The following is a 17,434-nucleotide window of genomic DNA, read 5'->3' as shown; positions in this document are numbered from 1 at the left end:
CCCCCCCCCCCCCCCCCCTCCGACCAGTCCGTCGACCGTAACTCTGCACAATCGGTGTGTATGTGTGTGCGTGTGTGATGTCTTGAGTGGCCCGCGAGCCTGTCAGCCTAAGTAGACGCCGTGCTACTTTGTTTGTACAGGTTTAGGGGCCACAGTTCGAGCAGCAACGATCAGAGAGAAAGAGAGGGAGAGAGAGAGAGAGAGAGAGAGGCGTAGAAGAAAATGGAAAAAGAAGGGAAAAGAAAGAGAGGGAAAGAGAGAGAAATAGAGACTTGCATACTTACCATACATATACATACATATATATATATATATATATAAATATATATTGCATATGGTCGTTTTTTATTCAAAGCTGCGCGCATCCTGCGAATTATTCCACTTCTGTTACGAATTGTACATCGTTATCCATTTCCATCGCGTAAACCCAGAGCGTGCAGATAAGTACGAATGTTACGAATGCAAATATAAATATAATCTCATCTAGCGTCGTGCAGTTCGCACGGTGTGATCACGTTCTTTCGCGCACGACCGTCGCGATTTTACGGCGTCGCCGACGGGAAATAAATAAGGTCCGCTTTCGGAATTTCGCGAGGAAAACCAAAGATGATATTCGTATTTGCATTGCTGAGTAACCGATTTTATGCTTGGTGAAACAGTAAGTGGATGAAGGGTTCGAGCGTTTATTAACTATTGCTTTTACAATTGCGCGTTACGTCTGTAGACGAAATGTTGTTTCATACGTTCTGTCCCCGTGAATTCTGAACTGTTGATTGAAAAAGTGCGATAATACCGAGCTTAATCTGTCCCCGAGTCGAGATTTCATTTCTGCATCAACCGCCTGCACGTTTCCCCGTCAAACCGGTGAGATCCGTGGAGAATCTCAGTGTACAGCATCGTGATTTGATGTTACAATATTTAGACGTCGTATTACCAAGGAATAAAGAAATATTTATTTACGAATTATTTAATATTGAATTATCTCGATGGAGTCCATCAACATTTAAGCTTCCTTGATTTTTAATTTCAACCAGCCATTTATTAATTATTTAACTTACCCGACCGCTGACGGGCTATTGCAATGAGATAATATTAAATAATCTAATAAAGGTCGGTAGCGAATAAATAAAGATTAATAATGACCAATGAAGATTAATAGAGATTATTAAAAGTTAAAGATGAGTAGAGCTTAACGGTAAATAAAATCACAAATTTTCTTCCTCTAAAATCTCCTTACCGTCACTTTTTTTCATTTTCATTAGAAATTTTGATAGGACTTGGAGACTCCAAAGTTGAAAAAGAAGGACTTTGAGACGAGTTCAGTTTTTTATATTATTATTTATAACCAAAAATTCTGTTCTCTTTAAGGAAAAAGGCGTTTGGTTTGTACGTATTCATTGTCAGACAAATTCTAACTAACTTTTTCCGTTTACGATAACGTCTATAGTTTCGGGAAAACATCGATTGCGTTTTAGGAAACATCGGAAAAACTTGCTTCGGAACGATCGATCGATTATATACCTTGTCGGTGTGAAAGATCGATACATAAGTAAGGAAAGGTTAATGTAAACCGAAAATTTCGACTCGGGTCCGGTCGAAGTGTCTATCTCGTACGTTCCACGTAGACGTAATTCAAACTCAACGTGAATATCGATAAAACCACACACATACATTGTTATTACGATCGAGATTTGACGGAATCGAAACTATACTATTACGTTAATCACGATTAATTTTGCTTCTTCGATTTCCTTGTTAAATCACGATGATATTTGACTCATTATTTCTCAGTATGACTCAATATTTATACACGTGACTCAGCTTTTTCATCCGTCTGTCCCTTCACTCACGATAAGACTTAAACGATACTCTCGATTAATTAGAAGAAACATGTTAGGAAAAATGCTATATATTTCTACTTAGGTTACTGCGTAAGCGTTTTTTACACGACGATCTACAGAACACGAGAACTAAGCGCGTTTCCTCCGCGGTAGAGATGGGCGATACAACTCGAATATATCGATACATCGTATCGATACGTATCGTGGAGGAAAATATCAATACATAGGACATATCGAGTATCTTTTATCGATACCATCAGCATCGATAATTTAATTGGATTAAAACATTAGATTAAAAGCAGGCTTGGGAAAGTTACCGTTGAAAAGTAACGGACACGTCGTTAGCAAGTTGTTAAAAAAAAGCAACATACACGATATCGGTGTTACAAGTAACGCGTTACTTCCCAACCCTGATTAAAAGTACCTATGTTGTATACGTTATATGAATGTAATTATACGAATGGCATGTATTTATAACAATGTTTAAATAATTATACTGACATTATTTTCTAAATGAAAAATACACATTTTAAATAAAACTTTTCTATTTATAAAATAAATTATATTATTTTGTACATTATGAGACGCATAATAATAATAATTACTCTACCAAATGCCAATGTCGGTCACACCTTTAGAAGTAAACTGTTACCGAAATGTTTGCGAAACGTCGAGAACAAATCTACGAATGACGGGGCGTTAATTGGGAATGCTAAATTAAATATTCAATATTTATAAATGCTTTAATCGTTGAGATCGAGGGATTATAATTCTAATAATTTTAGGTTATCGCTCATTAACCTATGTCACTCTTCAGTCATTATTTTACTTGCTTTAGAAAATACACTTTCGGATGGAATTGAAGTCACAATTAATTACTAATATTTAATTGCTAAGGTTTTTCGATGAGTTATCGAGCGACAGTCAAATTGAAAAATTAATCACCATCGATATATTGTATCGATACGTATCGTGGATAAACATATCAATATACAAAATGTATCGAGTATCTTTGGTCGATACCATCAGTATCGATAGTTGAATTGTATTAAAACATTAGATTAAAAACAGGGTTGGAAAGTTCCCCTGAAAAATAACAAGTCGTTAGCAAATCGTTAAAAAAAGGCAACTGAGCGGTCAACATAGACATATCGAAGTTCAATATTCCAGGGTCGCATATCAATACGTGAAAATATCGACTATAAAATATTCGATACGAAATATTGATATTTTGGCATTAAAATATCGATATTCGAAATATCGATACAGTATCGCCCATCTCTTCTTCGCGGAATTTGATCTTGAACAAAGAAAAAGGAAATCTCGGAGGNCCCCCCCCCCCCCCCGGGGCGAATCCGAGATTAAGCTTCAAGATCTGATGGTCGCGATTGGATTTCTTTCAGTCGCCGAATGTTATTTCTTGCCACGGTCGGATGAGAATCGTGTCGCGATCCCTCACGATCGAGTCCTCTGTCGCTTAGTTTTTTACAACGCTGTATAAAATATTTTTATAAATACGCAACGGACGCCCCTATACTATATTTTCTACGCGCATTGCCGTCGCGCTCGCACGCTATCACGTATACGGCGCGTACGATTCGGAATTCGGTCGATCGCTCGTCTGAGCCTGATCGATGTAACGTGACGTAACGCATGATTACGTGGCCAAACCTTTTCGAAGACTGGACAATACACACGTTCTTACGTAACATGCAGTGTTTGCTTCAGATGATTTCAGATTCATCTAGATGAAGATGAGATGAAAATTCGAAAAATTCATCTTAGATACGTAAATAATTATGTTTTTGCTTTATCTACGTGAAAGATAATAAATGTAGCGCTACTTATCTAGATACTTTTTGAGATGACACTGTTTTCATGAGAGATTTTATAGAAATTTATAATAAAAATCACGCAGATCATAAAATTGCACAACGGTTAAGTAATTCGTCAACGTGTTCACTCTAAATTTAAGGATCTAACAAAAAAGACTAATAATCATTTACAACTCACCCACAATTAACGATTTGATATAAGCTTACAATGAATTCAATTGAAAGCCAGAAGCCGGAACAAATGGTCTGTTTTTTTTAGTTGCACCGATTTGATGCAATAAGTCAGAGTGAGACAAATATATTTTGTCTCGCTCTAATTTATTGCGCCATTTCAGTAGTGCAGCTAAAAAGAACAGACTAGAAGAAACAAAACCGAAATTTGTTGATTCGTTGAAATCTAATCTTCAATTCCTAGTCTGATACGGGCTTAACGCATAGGTCCATATTATTTCATTAATTTCATCGAAAAACGAGTTCATAATATTGATCATAATATCAGATAATTGTTAGATGAGATAACATGTTTTTTCATGTTTCAGATAATTGTTAGATGAGATAACATGTTTTTTAATCTAAGATGAAGATAAATATATTTTGTACTTTTTCCATCTAGGCAAAGATAAAGATGATCTATTTATTCATCTGGATGATTATTTCGATAATTTTATCTCGATACCCGGCGAACACTGATATGTGAATTTTATCTTCCTCTCGTACATGCGAGAATCTCGATACGACGAGAGCGAAAGGAGGGGAAAGGAAGACAGGAAGAGTCTTTCGTCTTTTCGTCAAATATGTCTCCTCCACATTCGCACGTGCAGAGTGCGGCGCTAGAATCCGGACACGAAAAAGTTTTATCAAAAAACTTTCAAAAATTTACTTAAATTTATTAAGCCGTTTGTTTAAGTCAATATTAAATATACAAAAAAATACTTTCGCACACATGTCGAGAGGTTCATTCGTAGTCCTCCTACTCAACGTAACCTCCCTGCGCCGCTATTACCCCGCTCGATTCGATCCTTGAAGCGCTCGTACGCCGCCCTTAATTGTGCACAGTTCACAGCCGCAAACCCTGCCTCAGTGGTGGCCCGAAGGGAAGCCGCATTGGGGTGTCGCGACTCATTGGCAACCCTTTCAGCAACGCTTTACACATAATAATCTAGGCGACTCAAGTCAGGACTATTAGGAAGCCAGACCTTAATAAGTCCTTAGACCAAAAGAGCTCGACGTGGTCCGAGAGTCAATTTTGCACCAAATGACTGGTGTGAGTGCCATCTTGTTGAATGATGTACGGCCTTTCCGAGGCCGTAGTCTCCATCCAGGGCTTCATCACATTGTGTTTAGGATGTCTACATAAGCTTCTTTTGCCATCATTTGACCCTTCTCAAAGAAGTAATGACGTCTCTGCCGCGTATGAATCTTTCTTGCTTAAACGTCAACGTAATCGCTCTAAATTTAAGGATCTAACAAAAAAGACCAATAATCATTGACAACTCACCCACAATTGACGATTTGACACAAGCTTACAGTGGATTCATCAATTGAAAGCCGGAAGCCGGAACAAACGGTCTGTTATTTTTAGTTGCATTGAGTTAATGCAATAAGTTAAAGTGAGACAAATCAGAATCCCACGCCAAAACCAGAACCATCGGTGTCCGCGTCCGGCTCGTGTTTCGGCGACTGAGTCTGCTAATAGACAATGCGAGCGGATTGGCGAGCAGAAACCGCTCGGAGCCTGCCGTCAAATTGCTCTCAGTAAAATAGCTACTCGGTTTTTCCCACCAATCCGTCGACAGATCGCTACAGGCTCTGCTCGGTTTATGCGAATCTGCTCTCGCATTGCCTGTCAACAGGCTCCGTCGCATTTCTGTGACAGCAGTTTGGCAACGCAATGCGACAGAACCTCTGTTAGATTCGTTGCCTCTCTGCCATCGAAAATTCGTAGCTCTGCTCGAAATCTGTTGCGCACAGGTTTGGCTATTCGCGCGAATTTCAAATTGAATTTCGTCCGGATTCTTCTAACGCCGCATCCTGTGCATCGTGTGTGCGCATATATAAGAGCGCTCGACTGTAATGAGGCATTCAATGTGTATAACGAATAAAAATATTTATAGTACTTCGTACTATTTGATAACGTCGAGTATTTCTCGAGTACACACTTTCTGTGCCACCTGTCCCACACGTAAGTTTCACGAGCGAATTTGCCCACGAGCGACGTCGTCAGCGTCAATAATTTCGGTAGGTGTTCGCGATAGGCAGCTCCGATTGATTTGACCTTGACGCATGTTGTCACAAGGAAATGAGTAATAATCAAAAGGTTGTTGTTAAGTGTCGCTCATTGCTCACTAAAAAGTTATCAACGAAAGAAGTTTGGAAAAAGTGCGAATTAGAATTGTCCATTGTGTGTGTAAATGCTTCATATACTGCGTGACCCCGACGTAAATGGTAGAAATCGTCCTCCTGAATGACTTTCCGAAGGTTTCATCCACTGTTCATTGAAAAGATATTAACAGAAGAACAGAAATACGTTACACGCGTCCACCCGCATCGGCTGGTGCGTGAAAAGCTTTCCGCTCGGATCACCAATTAGAAAATTTTATATTAAATTAGCCAATCACCCATGCGAGCTATCGGAGCCTGCCCGTTTATGAACAGAATTTCTAATTAGTGCCCCAGCGAGGGAAGACTTTTAAAACGATTTTCTGCCGGCGCTGCAACATCACGAAAGCTCATCGAAATCGTAGTTTTTTGCTTCTTTGCTCGCTATTTTTCGCAAAATTGTCACGTGACAGGCAAATTTAGATAACGGATTCGTGTTCAGCGAACAGAAATACGTCGAAAAGGATCATTCACGTTCGTGTTACAAAATAGTGTGTGTTGGACAGTGCCAATCAGTCAGTAACGAAGATAACGATTAATAACGAGCTGGAAAATTGCTTGATTTGTTGCAATTTCGGTCCGCCATATTGGACTACCATCTCTGATTTTGAAAATCTTCCAATTCTGACATCATATTTATAATCGGCGCCCTCAAAAAACTCTACGCATAAGTTTTAACACTTAAATTTTGAAAAAGTCGCTGGAAAATATATTTTCTCTGAAAACTACAGATTTACTTTAATTTCGTTATTTATAACATTTTTGCAGTTAACAAAATGTGTATTTCGACGATTTCTTTACATTCACCTATCCCTAAGATACTAGAAAAATAAAAAGAAAAAAACAGTCCAAGTGTAGGAATGAAATTTTCATCGACAAAAATCTGAAAGGAAATCTGAAAGAAATTAGGTGGAAAGTATATTTTCCATCGTGCTTTTAAGGGTTGACGATGTTATGCGTGATTTACTGACACGTGACGTATGATATTTCGAAACCAGCCAGCCAGCGGATGTGAATGAGCTTTCGACTAATAATAAGATAGCGCTGAACAGATACGAAAAAAGGATAGGACCGTAACGAATCGGCTCGACTGTCTTTACGACCTTGCCCGACCACCATATCTGGATGAGAACCACTTCCGAGCCGTTACAGCGCATTTACTATAATATCTGCAAGCAACGGCCGATTCACTCGCCTCCGGGACCCGCATTTTTTGGTAATTGACCGTAATAAATTCGAAATCCTATGGAGGAGGATCCTTTTCCACCAATGGGCAATCGCGGTTATCCGGCCTTTCATGGTTTCACGTGTAACCCGAAGGCGTATCCTTACAGGACGATTACTGTGAATTACATTTCGCGAGTCTTCCACGCGCGAAAGAAAATCTGACAAGTTGTTCACGATTTTATATTAAACGTCTGGCCAAGAAAGGCGTCACTTCTCGTGGCCTCCTTTAAGTTCGCCAGTTCCTCTAAGACCGACATCACATTATGGATTGGGATTGAGATTGGATTGAAATCTGGCTGATTAAAGCAAGTTCAACTAAACTTGAACTTTTAAAGGTCTTAGATATAAGATCCGACAATGAGTACTGGCCTGAATACTGGAGAACCAGCTAACTTGAAACAGAAAAAATTCGACAACGGCGATGTAATACACAAACCCATTATCTAACGGGAAGACGATCCTGACTTCGTTCAATTTCTACTTAGGATTTACCGATAGTTTTCCACCTCGTCGCCGCATAATCTTTCTCGTCCAGCCGGTACTCATAATCTGGTCTCACATTTAAGACCGTTTTAACTCCTTGCCATACTTCGACGAGTCAGACTTAACGACGATTTCGGGCCAAACACGGGAATGTCACGAGTGAGACTCGCGGTGTCGGCTGATAGAAATAACGGCTGAAACGTAAACGATCGCGGCAGTAAGGAAAACCGCGCTGGAAGGAACTCGGAATCAGTTCGTCAGTTCTTACCATTACGTTACGAGAATTGGCAGCAAATTTGCATCAGAATCCCATATCGAAACCATAACCATCCGCGTCTCCGCATTCGGCTCGTGTTTCGATGGCGGAAAACTAAAAGGCAATCCGAGCAGATTGGCGAGCAGAAACCGCGCAGAACCTGCCGGCAAACTGCCTGCAGCTGGATATGCTCGGTTGTTTTACCACCAATCCGTCGTCAGATCGTTACGGGCTCCGGTTTCTGCCGCCAATCCGCTCTCGCATCGCCCGTCAGCGGACTCTGCCGCATTTCTGCCGCATTTCTGGCAGCAATTTGGCGACGCAGTGTGATAGAATAGAATCTGTGTTAGATTCTCGTCCAGCCGGTACTCATAATCTGGTCTCACATTTAAGACCGTTTTAACTCCTTGCCATACTTCGACGAAAGGTCTTATATTTCCGCCTTTCCGCCAGCGAAAATTCGTAGCAGGCTCAGATCGAAATCCGTTTGCACAGCTTTGGCCCGTTTGGGTCATCGGCTACCGGAAGCGTCCGAAGATGAACTTAAGACGGGCTTAAATATAAGATCCGGAAAAAAATGGACGAACCAGCCTAGGAGGAATGAAGCCTCCCAAATGGTAAAAATAGCCGGGTAGCTTTAAAAAAAATCGATGATACGAATATATCTTTCGAATCTCCTAATAATACAGATGATTTCGAATCATTACATCGGTCGGTCCACTGTCGTAAGAATAAAACAATCACCACCGATCCACTGAAACGTTACGAATTCACACGATGTTTGATTCGAACATTCGCTCTTACGATCCAAAGTAATGGATATTTTCTCAGTCGCTACGGGAACGTTATTGCGCATAAATGTTCGTTGTAGTTTTGAGTAAGATTATCCGCTTTGAGAAACTGGCGGGACAGACTTTCGAGATAAAATGATTCACCGCCAGCGAGTCGGATCGTTAAGACAAGACAACCGATGATTCAATTCGAAGGCAACAGACGTATCGCGCTTTTAAACGATGCGCGGCGAAGTTGAATTGCGAGATAACGCGATAGTGAATCCCCTTGCGTCTAATCTGGACGGCCGCATGCGTTTTTAACCGGACAGGATACAGCCCAGACAATCCGACCAAACTCACGACCCAAGTCAATATTTGCGTTACCAGGCGCGAGGGACAAAACGCACATGGGCTCCACTTCGCGGTAATGCCGTGGGGTGAAGGAACTTAAGAACAAGGTGCGATCTGGTCGTCGTTTTTACATGTATTTCACATATTTACAAATCCAAGGCAGTTACATCGCTACATCGGCCAAGAAATAAATATGTCCGCTAACATATAAAAGAACACACGAAAGAACAAAACAGCGGGTTTAAACAATTTCGTCTCTTACAATGCGAATTATTATTATTTAATTTACGCATTATATATATATATATATAAATATATGTAAATATATATAAATATATAAATAAATAAATAAATAAATAAATTTATCTATTTATTTCTTTATTTATTTATTCATTTATTTATATTTATATTGTTTTACGAGAAAGAATTTTATCATTTTGTGTATTATATATATATATATATGTAATACAAAATAATAATAATTTCCTCTCTCTTAAAATAACACTTGAGGCGACATCGGAACGAAACGATACTTTGAAGATGATTTTCGGCTATCGTAGGGGAGCGATCGAATTACAAATTCCTCCATTAAGTCGGTAAATGTGTTCTGAAACACTCGCGACGGATTAACAAATTTCAATAATCACGATCTCGATCTTGCGATCACGGCAAAGATGAATGCGACAACGCGTAACAGACGCGAATCATAAGTAGCGCGGCGCACGAATACGGCCCGAGACATTCGATATCGTCATCCGACGTTATCATTAAATCGCGGGTGGTCGTCGCGAGTTTTCCTTTCACCGTGGACGAGTTCACTCAGTCAACTTGTGGCAACGATGTAGACGAATCGATCGTCGTCGTCGTATTCTTGAAATGCCTTGAAGTGAGATTTGAAAATGAATGTAAATTTTACTTTGGAAAATAACACGAAAACCAAATCATTCGAATTCGAGTAATCTTTCCGTCATGTAGAGTAAATTTCCTGCTCCGAGTCATTGAGTGAACCATTTTCATTCGAAATTGAAGGGTGAGTCTGATGTACTTCACTTTGTTCCACGAACAAATTTACTTTAACTAATTGAAATATTCACGCAATACGCACAACAATTAGAGCAACACTTGACATTTTCTAAAAAAAAGAAAAACATAAGCAAATCTCGAGCAGCTGTAATTTCGTCAAAGGTTGTCGAAATCCAAATCTGAAAAGGGGGGTTTTAATGCTTGAAGTCTATTTTCGAACGATCTTTATTACTTTTTCGGTTCTCGTAATTTTGATAATTTTTACATACCGAAAACGACGAGCTGGACAAGATGGCAAACGTTCTCGTTGTTTTCAGACGTGTCACGAGCGCGAGGAAAAATCTCAATAACAATTGTTGGCGATTTCTACGTGAAAAATCGAAGTATATTTTAGAATTTACTCGTGGGACGAAAAATGTCTGTCATTCTCGGCTACCCCCGGATTGCTCTTCGCTTCGTCCCGCGTCTCGTCAGAAGCCGCGTCTCGCGTCCCCCCGTGTTCGCCCACCTGCTCTCTCACCTGATCGCGGATACGTGTGCAGCTAAAGGGTGTGAACTCGCGCGCACGGCTCAGTAGAACACCGTCCGATAATCGTCCTGATAATCGGCAGGTCTTACGGGCTGGTGCATTGCGGAGGAGCCATCCGGCCCGAGTAGGTACAGGCTGGTGGGCTTGCCGTTGAATTTATAGGGTCCCATGTCAAGGCTGTTGAGCGAACCGACGTCCGGCCGCTTGGAGGGCTTGAGATTCGCCTGCTGCCACTGATAAATCGAGGTCGGCTTGCCGTTGCTGACGAAGTCGGCCGACAGGCTGTCCAGTTTCGTGATCGGGCTGTCGACCGGTCTCTTGTCGGGCTTTTGCCGCCACTGGTAGACCGACGTAGGCTTGCCGTTGCTCACGAAGTCTATGGGCAGCTTGATGAAGGGATCAACGCTCTGAAGGGAAGCCGTCGGTTGAGCTGGTTGCTTCGTCGGCCTCGCATGGGATGCAGACAGGAGTAGCTGCTGGGGTAGCTGCGCCACCACCGGCACCAGCTGAGACTTCAGACCGTCGGTGGCGACGGTCGAATATTTGGGTGACTGAGAGATGTAGCCGAAGCCGGGCACGAAGATGTAAGGCGTCGCCGGTAGTCGAATGTAGATGATGTTGCTCTCTTGGTAGCTCCTCTTCGAGCCACCCGCCGGCCGCTCCACGATCGTCGGATTACCGTCGTCGTAGTCGATCTCGTACGTCGCCGGGTGCAGCAGAGGGTGGGGCATCCGGGGTATCGGAGAGTAGTCCACGAACACGGCCTTGCGCTTCCGTTCTTGCGTCGTCTTCCTCCTGCCGGTCTCCTGCGTCTCTGTGACGTCGGAGGCTTCTTCGGGACGGACGTCGGTCGTCGTGGGTCTCACAGGCTCGGAGAGAAGCGTCTTATCGAATTGATCTTCCATAGTTTTTCCCAGGTCCCTCGGATTCCCCGTGTCGACGTTGCCGCGCGTCTCCGTGGATATGAAAAGCGACTTTTCGCCGGCGGATCGACGGCCGTCGTCCGGCAGGGGAAACGCCGCAGCGGATCCGATTATCGGCACCAGCAGGATCAGCAACATCGTCGGATCTGCAAGGAGAGGCACGTGAGGAAACCGCGAAAACGCCGGGTCCTGCCTTCTCTTTACCGCCGATTTCGTTTAATTCATCAATCGAGCTTCCTTGAGCAAAATTTCTCTTGGAAAGTCTGGAAATGTTCAAAAAAACTGTCGTTCGGTACGTGTAATTATTAGGTACGTAAATTAATTCAGTGCTTCCGCTGGCAAAAATTCAGATTGATTTATCGATGAAAGATGTATAGCTTTAATTATAATTATCGAAATAATCCTCGCTATTACCGATGACTGTGCACTTTTCTATCGGGCGGCCGTCGAATTCTATCGCGATAGAAATTCGGTTTTGAATCAACGAAGTCATCGATAGATTTTCGAGCATCTTCCGGCGTTTGAGAATGCACGTCAGTTAACGCGGTTTTAACGAAAACCTCTATTTCTTTATTATACTATTTTGTTCTACTAAAACTTAATTTAAACAACTTTCGTCGGAAACATTTCTTCAATACGCGAGAAAAAAATTGACCTTCGTCCGAACTTGGCAGCGCTACCCATACAGCTCATACTGCCACCGCTTACAGAGTGCGCTTTTCGAAACTTTAAAACTTTTGTCCGAAACATTTTTTTCCTAAAACGCATTGTTTACGAAATATTCGAGCGTTTCCAGATTTTTGGAACCACCCAGCATGGAGAGATTATTATTGCCACCATTTTTTCGTCGAAGAGCGCGCTTATATAGCCATATTGCGAGTGATATTGTCCGCAAACCAAACTGGTGGCTCTGAGAAGCACTCTAGCGGCTTGTAGGAGCGACCGCAAAGAAGCCAGCTCGGACATCCTCGAGAGAGCTGCGCCTGGTGCGCGGTGACCCGACTGTCGCCTCGGTAGGCGTCCATCAGTTACGTTTAGAGACCCTACAATCACGAGACTTCACCATCTGATCGGCCCGCCATGTTTATGCTATTCCCACTAACTTTCAAACACATATATTATATTAATGTTAAATTGTAACACACGTTTCAAGGAAGCAAACGTTTCAAATTTAATAAATATTTTGTGACATTATAATTTTGTATTACGACACAAAATTATAATTATAGAAAGTGACATAGTTGTAAAATTAATATATGTATAATCACAAAATTGTGTCTTATGTAATAATATGTAATAATATTATATTTGTGTAATAATATTATATTTTGTACATAATTGTGACGATTTTATGTAAGTCAATTATAATAAATAAATAAAGTGAAGTAATATGAGACGAAACAAGAAGGAACAAGCAATTCTCTTTATCTACGATAGAAACAATTTCAATTTTATATTTCAGTCATGATTATTAAAAAAAAGTTAGTTTTACTTCAGAAAAATAGGAATTGTTCGTTGATTCGCAATTTTCGCAGCACATTTCTCGTAATCACAGAGCGCGACGTTATGCATTTTTTTGGAAAAATCCTCATAATATATCTTATTTTTTGAGGAGTTATTGCGAAACGGTGCAGAACATTCGTCCATTTTACATTCAGTAAAGCACAATTACTTGTATGCACGAAGTAAACACATTAGTCACGATATATCAATATGGTTTGTTCTTTTCAGCTACTCTAGTGCAGTAGTGCAGCTGAAAAGAGCAAACTATCGATTAGAGTGAGATAATGCATATTTCTTTCTTTTTCGTAGGATTTAGCATAAACATGGCGCGGACCAGCTTCGGATCCAGTCTTGCGTCGAATCCTTAACAGCACACCTCCAATATCTCAGAAGAAGATCCTTTCGGCATATTCCGGATTTCGGGGAATCTTATATATCTCTTTGGGAAATTTTTCTCGACAAATCGGTGGACACGCCAAAAGTCGAAGTCTCGATATTCAAGAATTTCCCAAACAAGGAAACAAAGGAAACGCCAGAGATTGTCCTCTCGGATCTCGCCGAATCTGAAATATATTGTAGCGTTATATCCCCGCTATTGCGTGGTAAAGTCATTCGATGCAACTCTCGGGAAATTATTATCAGCGAGAAAATTGACGTTGAAGTTTCAGGCGCATCTCATGCCGCGAGTTTTCAACATCTCTCGAGCTCAGCGGTGTGATCGATTGCGTAAAGAGCTTGGCTACTGTAACGAGAACGTTATATGTTGTATGCGAGTTCGAATCTTGATTTGTATAAGTGTTTTTTTAATTTGCATACACAGATTATCGTATAACATATTATTGATAAATTTATTCGTAATAATAGGTAATAATAATGATGCAAAACTGATGAATGGTCAATCTACTTATAATCGTGCCAATAATTAGGCCATATTTAAGGCCATATTTAAGGCTCCGGAGTAGTAGCCGCGGCCATATTGGATTCGTAGGCGAGAAATGACAGGTTGAGAAATATTGCCTGTCATTTGTGAATAAAAAGATATTTGGGTAAAACAACATTTGAGACTTGAAGACACTTGTGAAAATGGACTCTTCTCGTCCCTCCTGACAATCAACGAATAGCTGTAAAAGGTACGTGAATTAAGGCCCTATTCATGCAGGAAAACATACGATTTCACAGCTGTTGAAAGAAGTGAAAAATATCGCCCCTACGTAATAAAATTCCAGGCTAATCTTGGTATTCGTCCATTTTTACGGATTTCACAAGTGTGTCGCACAAGTCACACCTGCACAATTAAACAAATAATCATAAACTGGCACGCGGTACAAAATTTCAAGTACAGTCCAGCAAGCGCTACGAATGCTTCCAAGCGTTTCTCCTTCCTCTTATTTTCTCCTTTATTCGGACCCCACAACTAGACGAAGAAAGAAAAACGCTTCGAAGTATTCGTAACGTTCCCCAGACGCTGCTTTATTGCTTCATCTTTTAGTCGTTTTCAACAGTGTCGCGGATTGTCAACGCGGAATTCTTAGCCACTCCTTAAATCTATATGCAGGGTAAACGAATCAGCGAATCCTTCAACAAACTCATTTAATGCCGTGTAACGACCTCAAGCGTGTAAATGTATGCTCTTTATGCGGCGAAATATGTAATTTTTACACCGAGAAAGCAAATCGCATAAGTGTGTAATTCAGTGCGCATAAATGTACACTCGTTACGTACACTTGGATTTGCAGGCGAGATAAGAGCGACGCGCGCGTTTCACGGAGCGAGCGCGCGCGCGTCTGATAAATGCCCACGAATTATAATGTAGCCGGAATTATATGAAGTTGTTGCTTGTAAACGAACGGCTAATAGCACACAGCATGGGATACCATAACTCAGCATTTTATACGCGCCGAGATACCCCCGTCCCCTCTATGAGCCGAGCGCGCGTGTGCGCGCGGGGAGCGCCTCGGTATCTCCTTATTCGTATCGCAGTGGGTCATTACCATCGCGCGTCCGCTTAATCACGCTCGTCCCCTTTTTACCCTCCGGAAAAAAAGAATTATTTCTCGATTTCATACGCGTGGTTAGCAACTCTCTCTCCGATGCAAATCGCGCGCGCCTCGTCTCGCAAACGTGCGTTAACCAGCGTCGAGCGGCAAGCTAGAGACGGACGACGCAATCCGATTATATCGATACGTCGCATCGATACGCGTGGTGGGTGAAAGGTATCGATGGTGCAAAATGTATCGGATATCTTGCATCGATGCCATCCATATCGATACTTGAATTGCATAAAAATGTCGAATTAAAAGCGGGATTGGGAAAGTTATCGCTGAATAATTTCGTCGTTACGAAATCAATAAAAAAAAAAGTAAGTTATAACGTCAATGGCGTTATAAGTAACGCGTCATTTGTTGCAAGCAACTCTGATTAAAAGTATCTATCTTGTATACGTTATACGAATGTAATGATGTGAATGGCATGTATTTGTAATAATGTTCTAATAATTATGCTAAAATTATTTTCTAAATAAAAGAGAAGGAATCTTTAATAAAATTTTATTCGTAAATTAAATTATATTATTTTGTACATTACGAGAGACGTGTGATAATAATTTATAATTGCTCCGTAAATGCCAATCTCGGGTCGTGCATAATTTTGAAAAAGTGAACTGTCAACGAAATGTTTACGGAACGTCGGAAACAAATCCACGAGAGACGCGGCGCTAATTCGGAATGCCGAATCAAATATTTACAAATGACAATCGCTGATTGATCAAGGGATTGTAACAATAACTGATTTTAAACGATCACCCGACTTATTTTGTTCTCCGGTCATTATCTTATCTGCTTTACAAAACAACCTCTCGGAAGGAACTAAAGTCACAATTAACAACTAATATTTAATTGCTAAGATTTTTAGATGAGTCATCGGGAGATAGTCAAATCAAAGGAATAATCGCCACGAACGGCCAGCATAGGCGTATAGGGGTTCGATCTTTTCTGTATCGATATGTGAGCACTTCAAGTGGCAAAATATCGAAACAAAATATCGACATTTAATATCGATTACAAAGTATCGATATTTGAAACAGCGATGCTGTATCGCCCATCTCTAGCGGTAACCAAGTAAAGTTGCCACTTCGTAATTATCATCCGTTGGAATCCGCGAAGAAAAGGGCCGGAGGGAGGAAGGGAGGGGGGAGAGGAATCGTCTCGTTTTTCACTCTCAATGGCGGACACCGCAACATCGCACGTGAGCGCGCACGGTTATTAAATACTGTGAGCGAGATATCGCTCGAGATTGCGCAAGCCGAACAAGCCGAAACAAATTGTCCGCTCTCTCTCTCTCTCTCTCTTTCTCGTCGTCGTCATCGGTGTGGAGGATGTCCTTCTTGCGAAAGAGAGAGACGGCGTTTCCTGCGCGCGTAACCATAGGTGCCATTACCGAGCCTTCTTACAGCTCGCGGCTCGCGCGATTGTATATCCGCGACGTCGAATAAATCACGTCTCCCCCTGCGGAGAGTGAGAGTAAGAAAAGAGACAAGGCGGACACAGGCAGGCAGGAGGACGGACGGACGGGTGGACGGACGGACATCCTGGCGGTGGTACGGAAAGGTGGAGAGAGGGGAGGAGAGACAAACGCAATAGGACGCGTAACAGGGCGCGACGCGCAGCATTTTGACGGTTCGTGCCTCTTTTACCCGTACGCTGCCGGCGTTTTTCTTTCTTCTCTTTCTCTACACTCCTCCTCCCCCACCCGTCCCCCTCCTTCCCCTTTCTACTCCTCCACGTCCCGCATGCGCGACGAGGCGGAGGCGAAACCTGAGCATGGAAACAAGAGCACCAAGAACGGTAATTGAAAGCGGGTTATAAAATCGTCGAGTCACGCATTCCAACTCCGCGAAGTGCCCCGCCGTGCACGTCTCGGAGGACCTTGCAGAAGGTCGGCCGACAGAGAGAGAGAGAGAGAGATGGAGAGAGAGGGAGCGCACGCGCGAGTTGACCCTTTCGCGTTCGCCCTCTCCTTCCGCTGTTGGAGATATTATCTCCGGCTGGAGACGCGATGTTACTTCCTTCCCTTTTCCCGGCCTATTCGAGCGGTGTTGCGAACGAACGAAGCTTGACTTCTTCCGAGCGGCTCAAAAGTGCTTCTCAGGGCGCGAAGCTGCTCCGCGTTTTTGCGCGAGCTTATCGCGACGTCCTCGCAGTTCGCGTTATTATTTCCTACGCTGAGACAAAGATCTCTTCAAATTTCACAGACTTCACTTTGCATCGAAAGAAATTTCATCATTGGCACAATCCGAAGAAGCTAATGTTTCGA

General features: G+C 42.0%; 2 protein-coding genes across 2 annotated transcripts in view; one reads left to right on the top strand and one right to left on the bottom strand.

Moving 5' to 3' along the window:
- Positions 1-4,226, top strand: part of LOC106750310 — a 36,802-nt gene extending 32,576 nt beyond the window's left edge. The window contains exon 3 of the mRNA XM_014630571.1: positions 4,216-4,226. Within this exon, the coding sequence (XP_014486057.1) occupies positions 4,216-4,226 (11 nt within the window). The remainder of the gene's footprint in view (positions 1-4,215) is intronic.
- Positions 4,227-10,738: 6,512 nt separating this feature from the next.
- On the bottom strand, positions 10,739-11,758 carry LOC106750305. The gene has a single exon (XM_014630564.1). The coding sequence runs from the start codon at positions 11,756-11,758 to the stop codon at positions 10,739-10,741; it is 1,020 nt and encodes a 339-aa protein (XP_014486050.1).
- Positions 11,759-17,434: the final 5,676 nt, after the last annotated feature.

This window comes from Dinoponera quadriceps, unplaced genomic scaffold, assembly GCF_001313825.1.
Source record: "Dinoponera quadriceps isolate SergipeBrazil2010 unplaced genomic scaffold, ASM131382v1 scaffold227, whole genome shotgun sequence".
Lineage (NCBI taxonomy): Eukaryota > Metazoa > Arthropoda > Insecta > Hymenoptera > Formicidae > Dinoponera > Dinoponera quadriceps.
The sequence above is the reverse complement of the archived record's forward strand: the minus strand, read 5'-3'. Positions and strand labels throughout refer to the sequence as shown.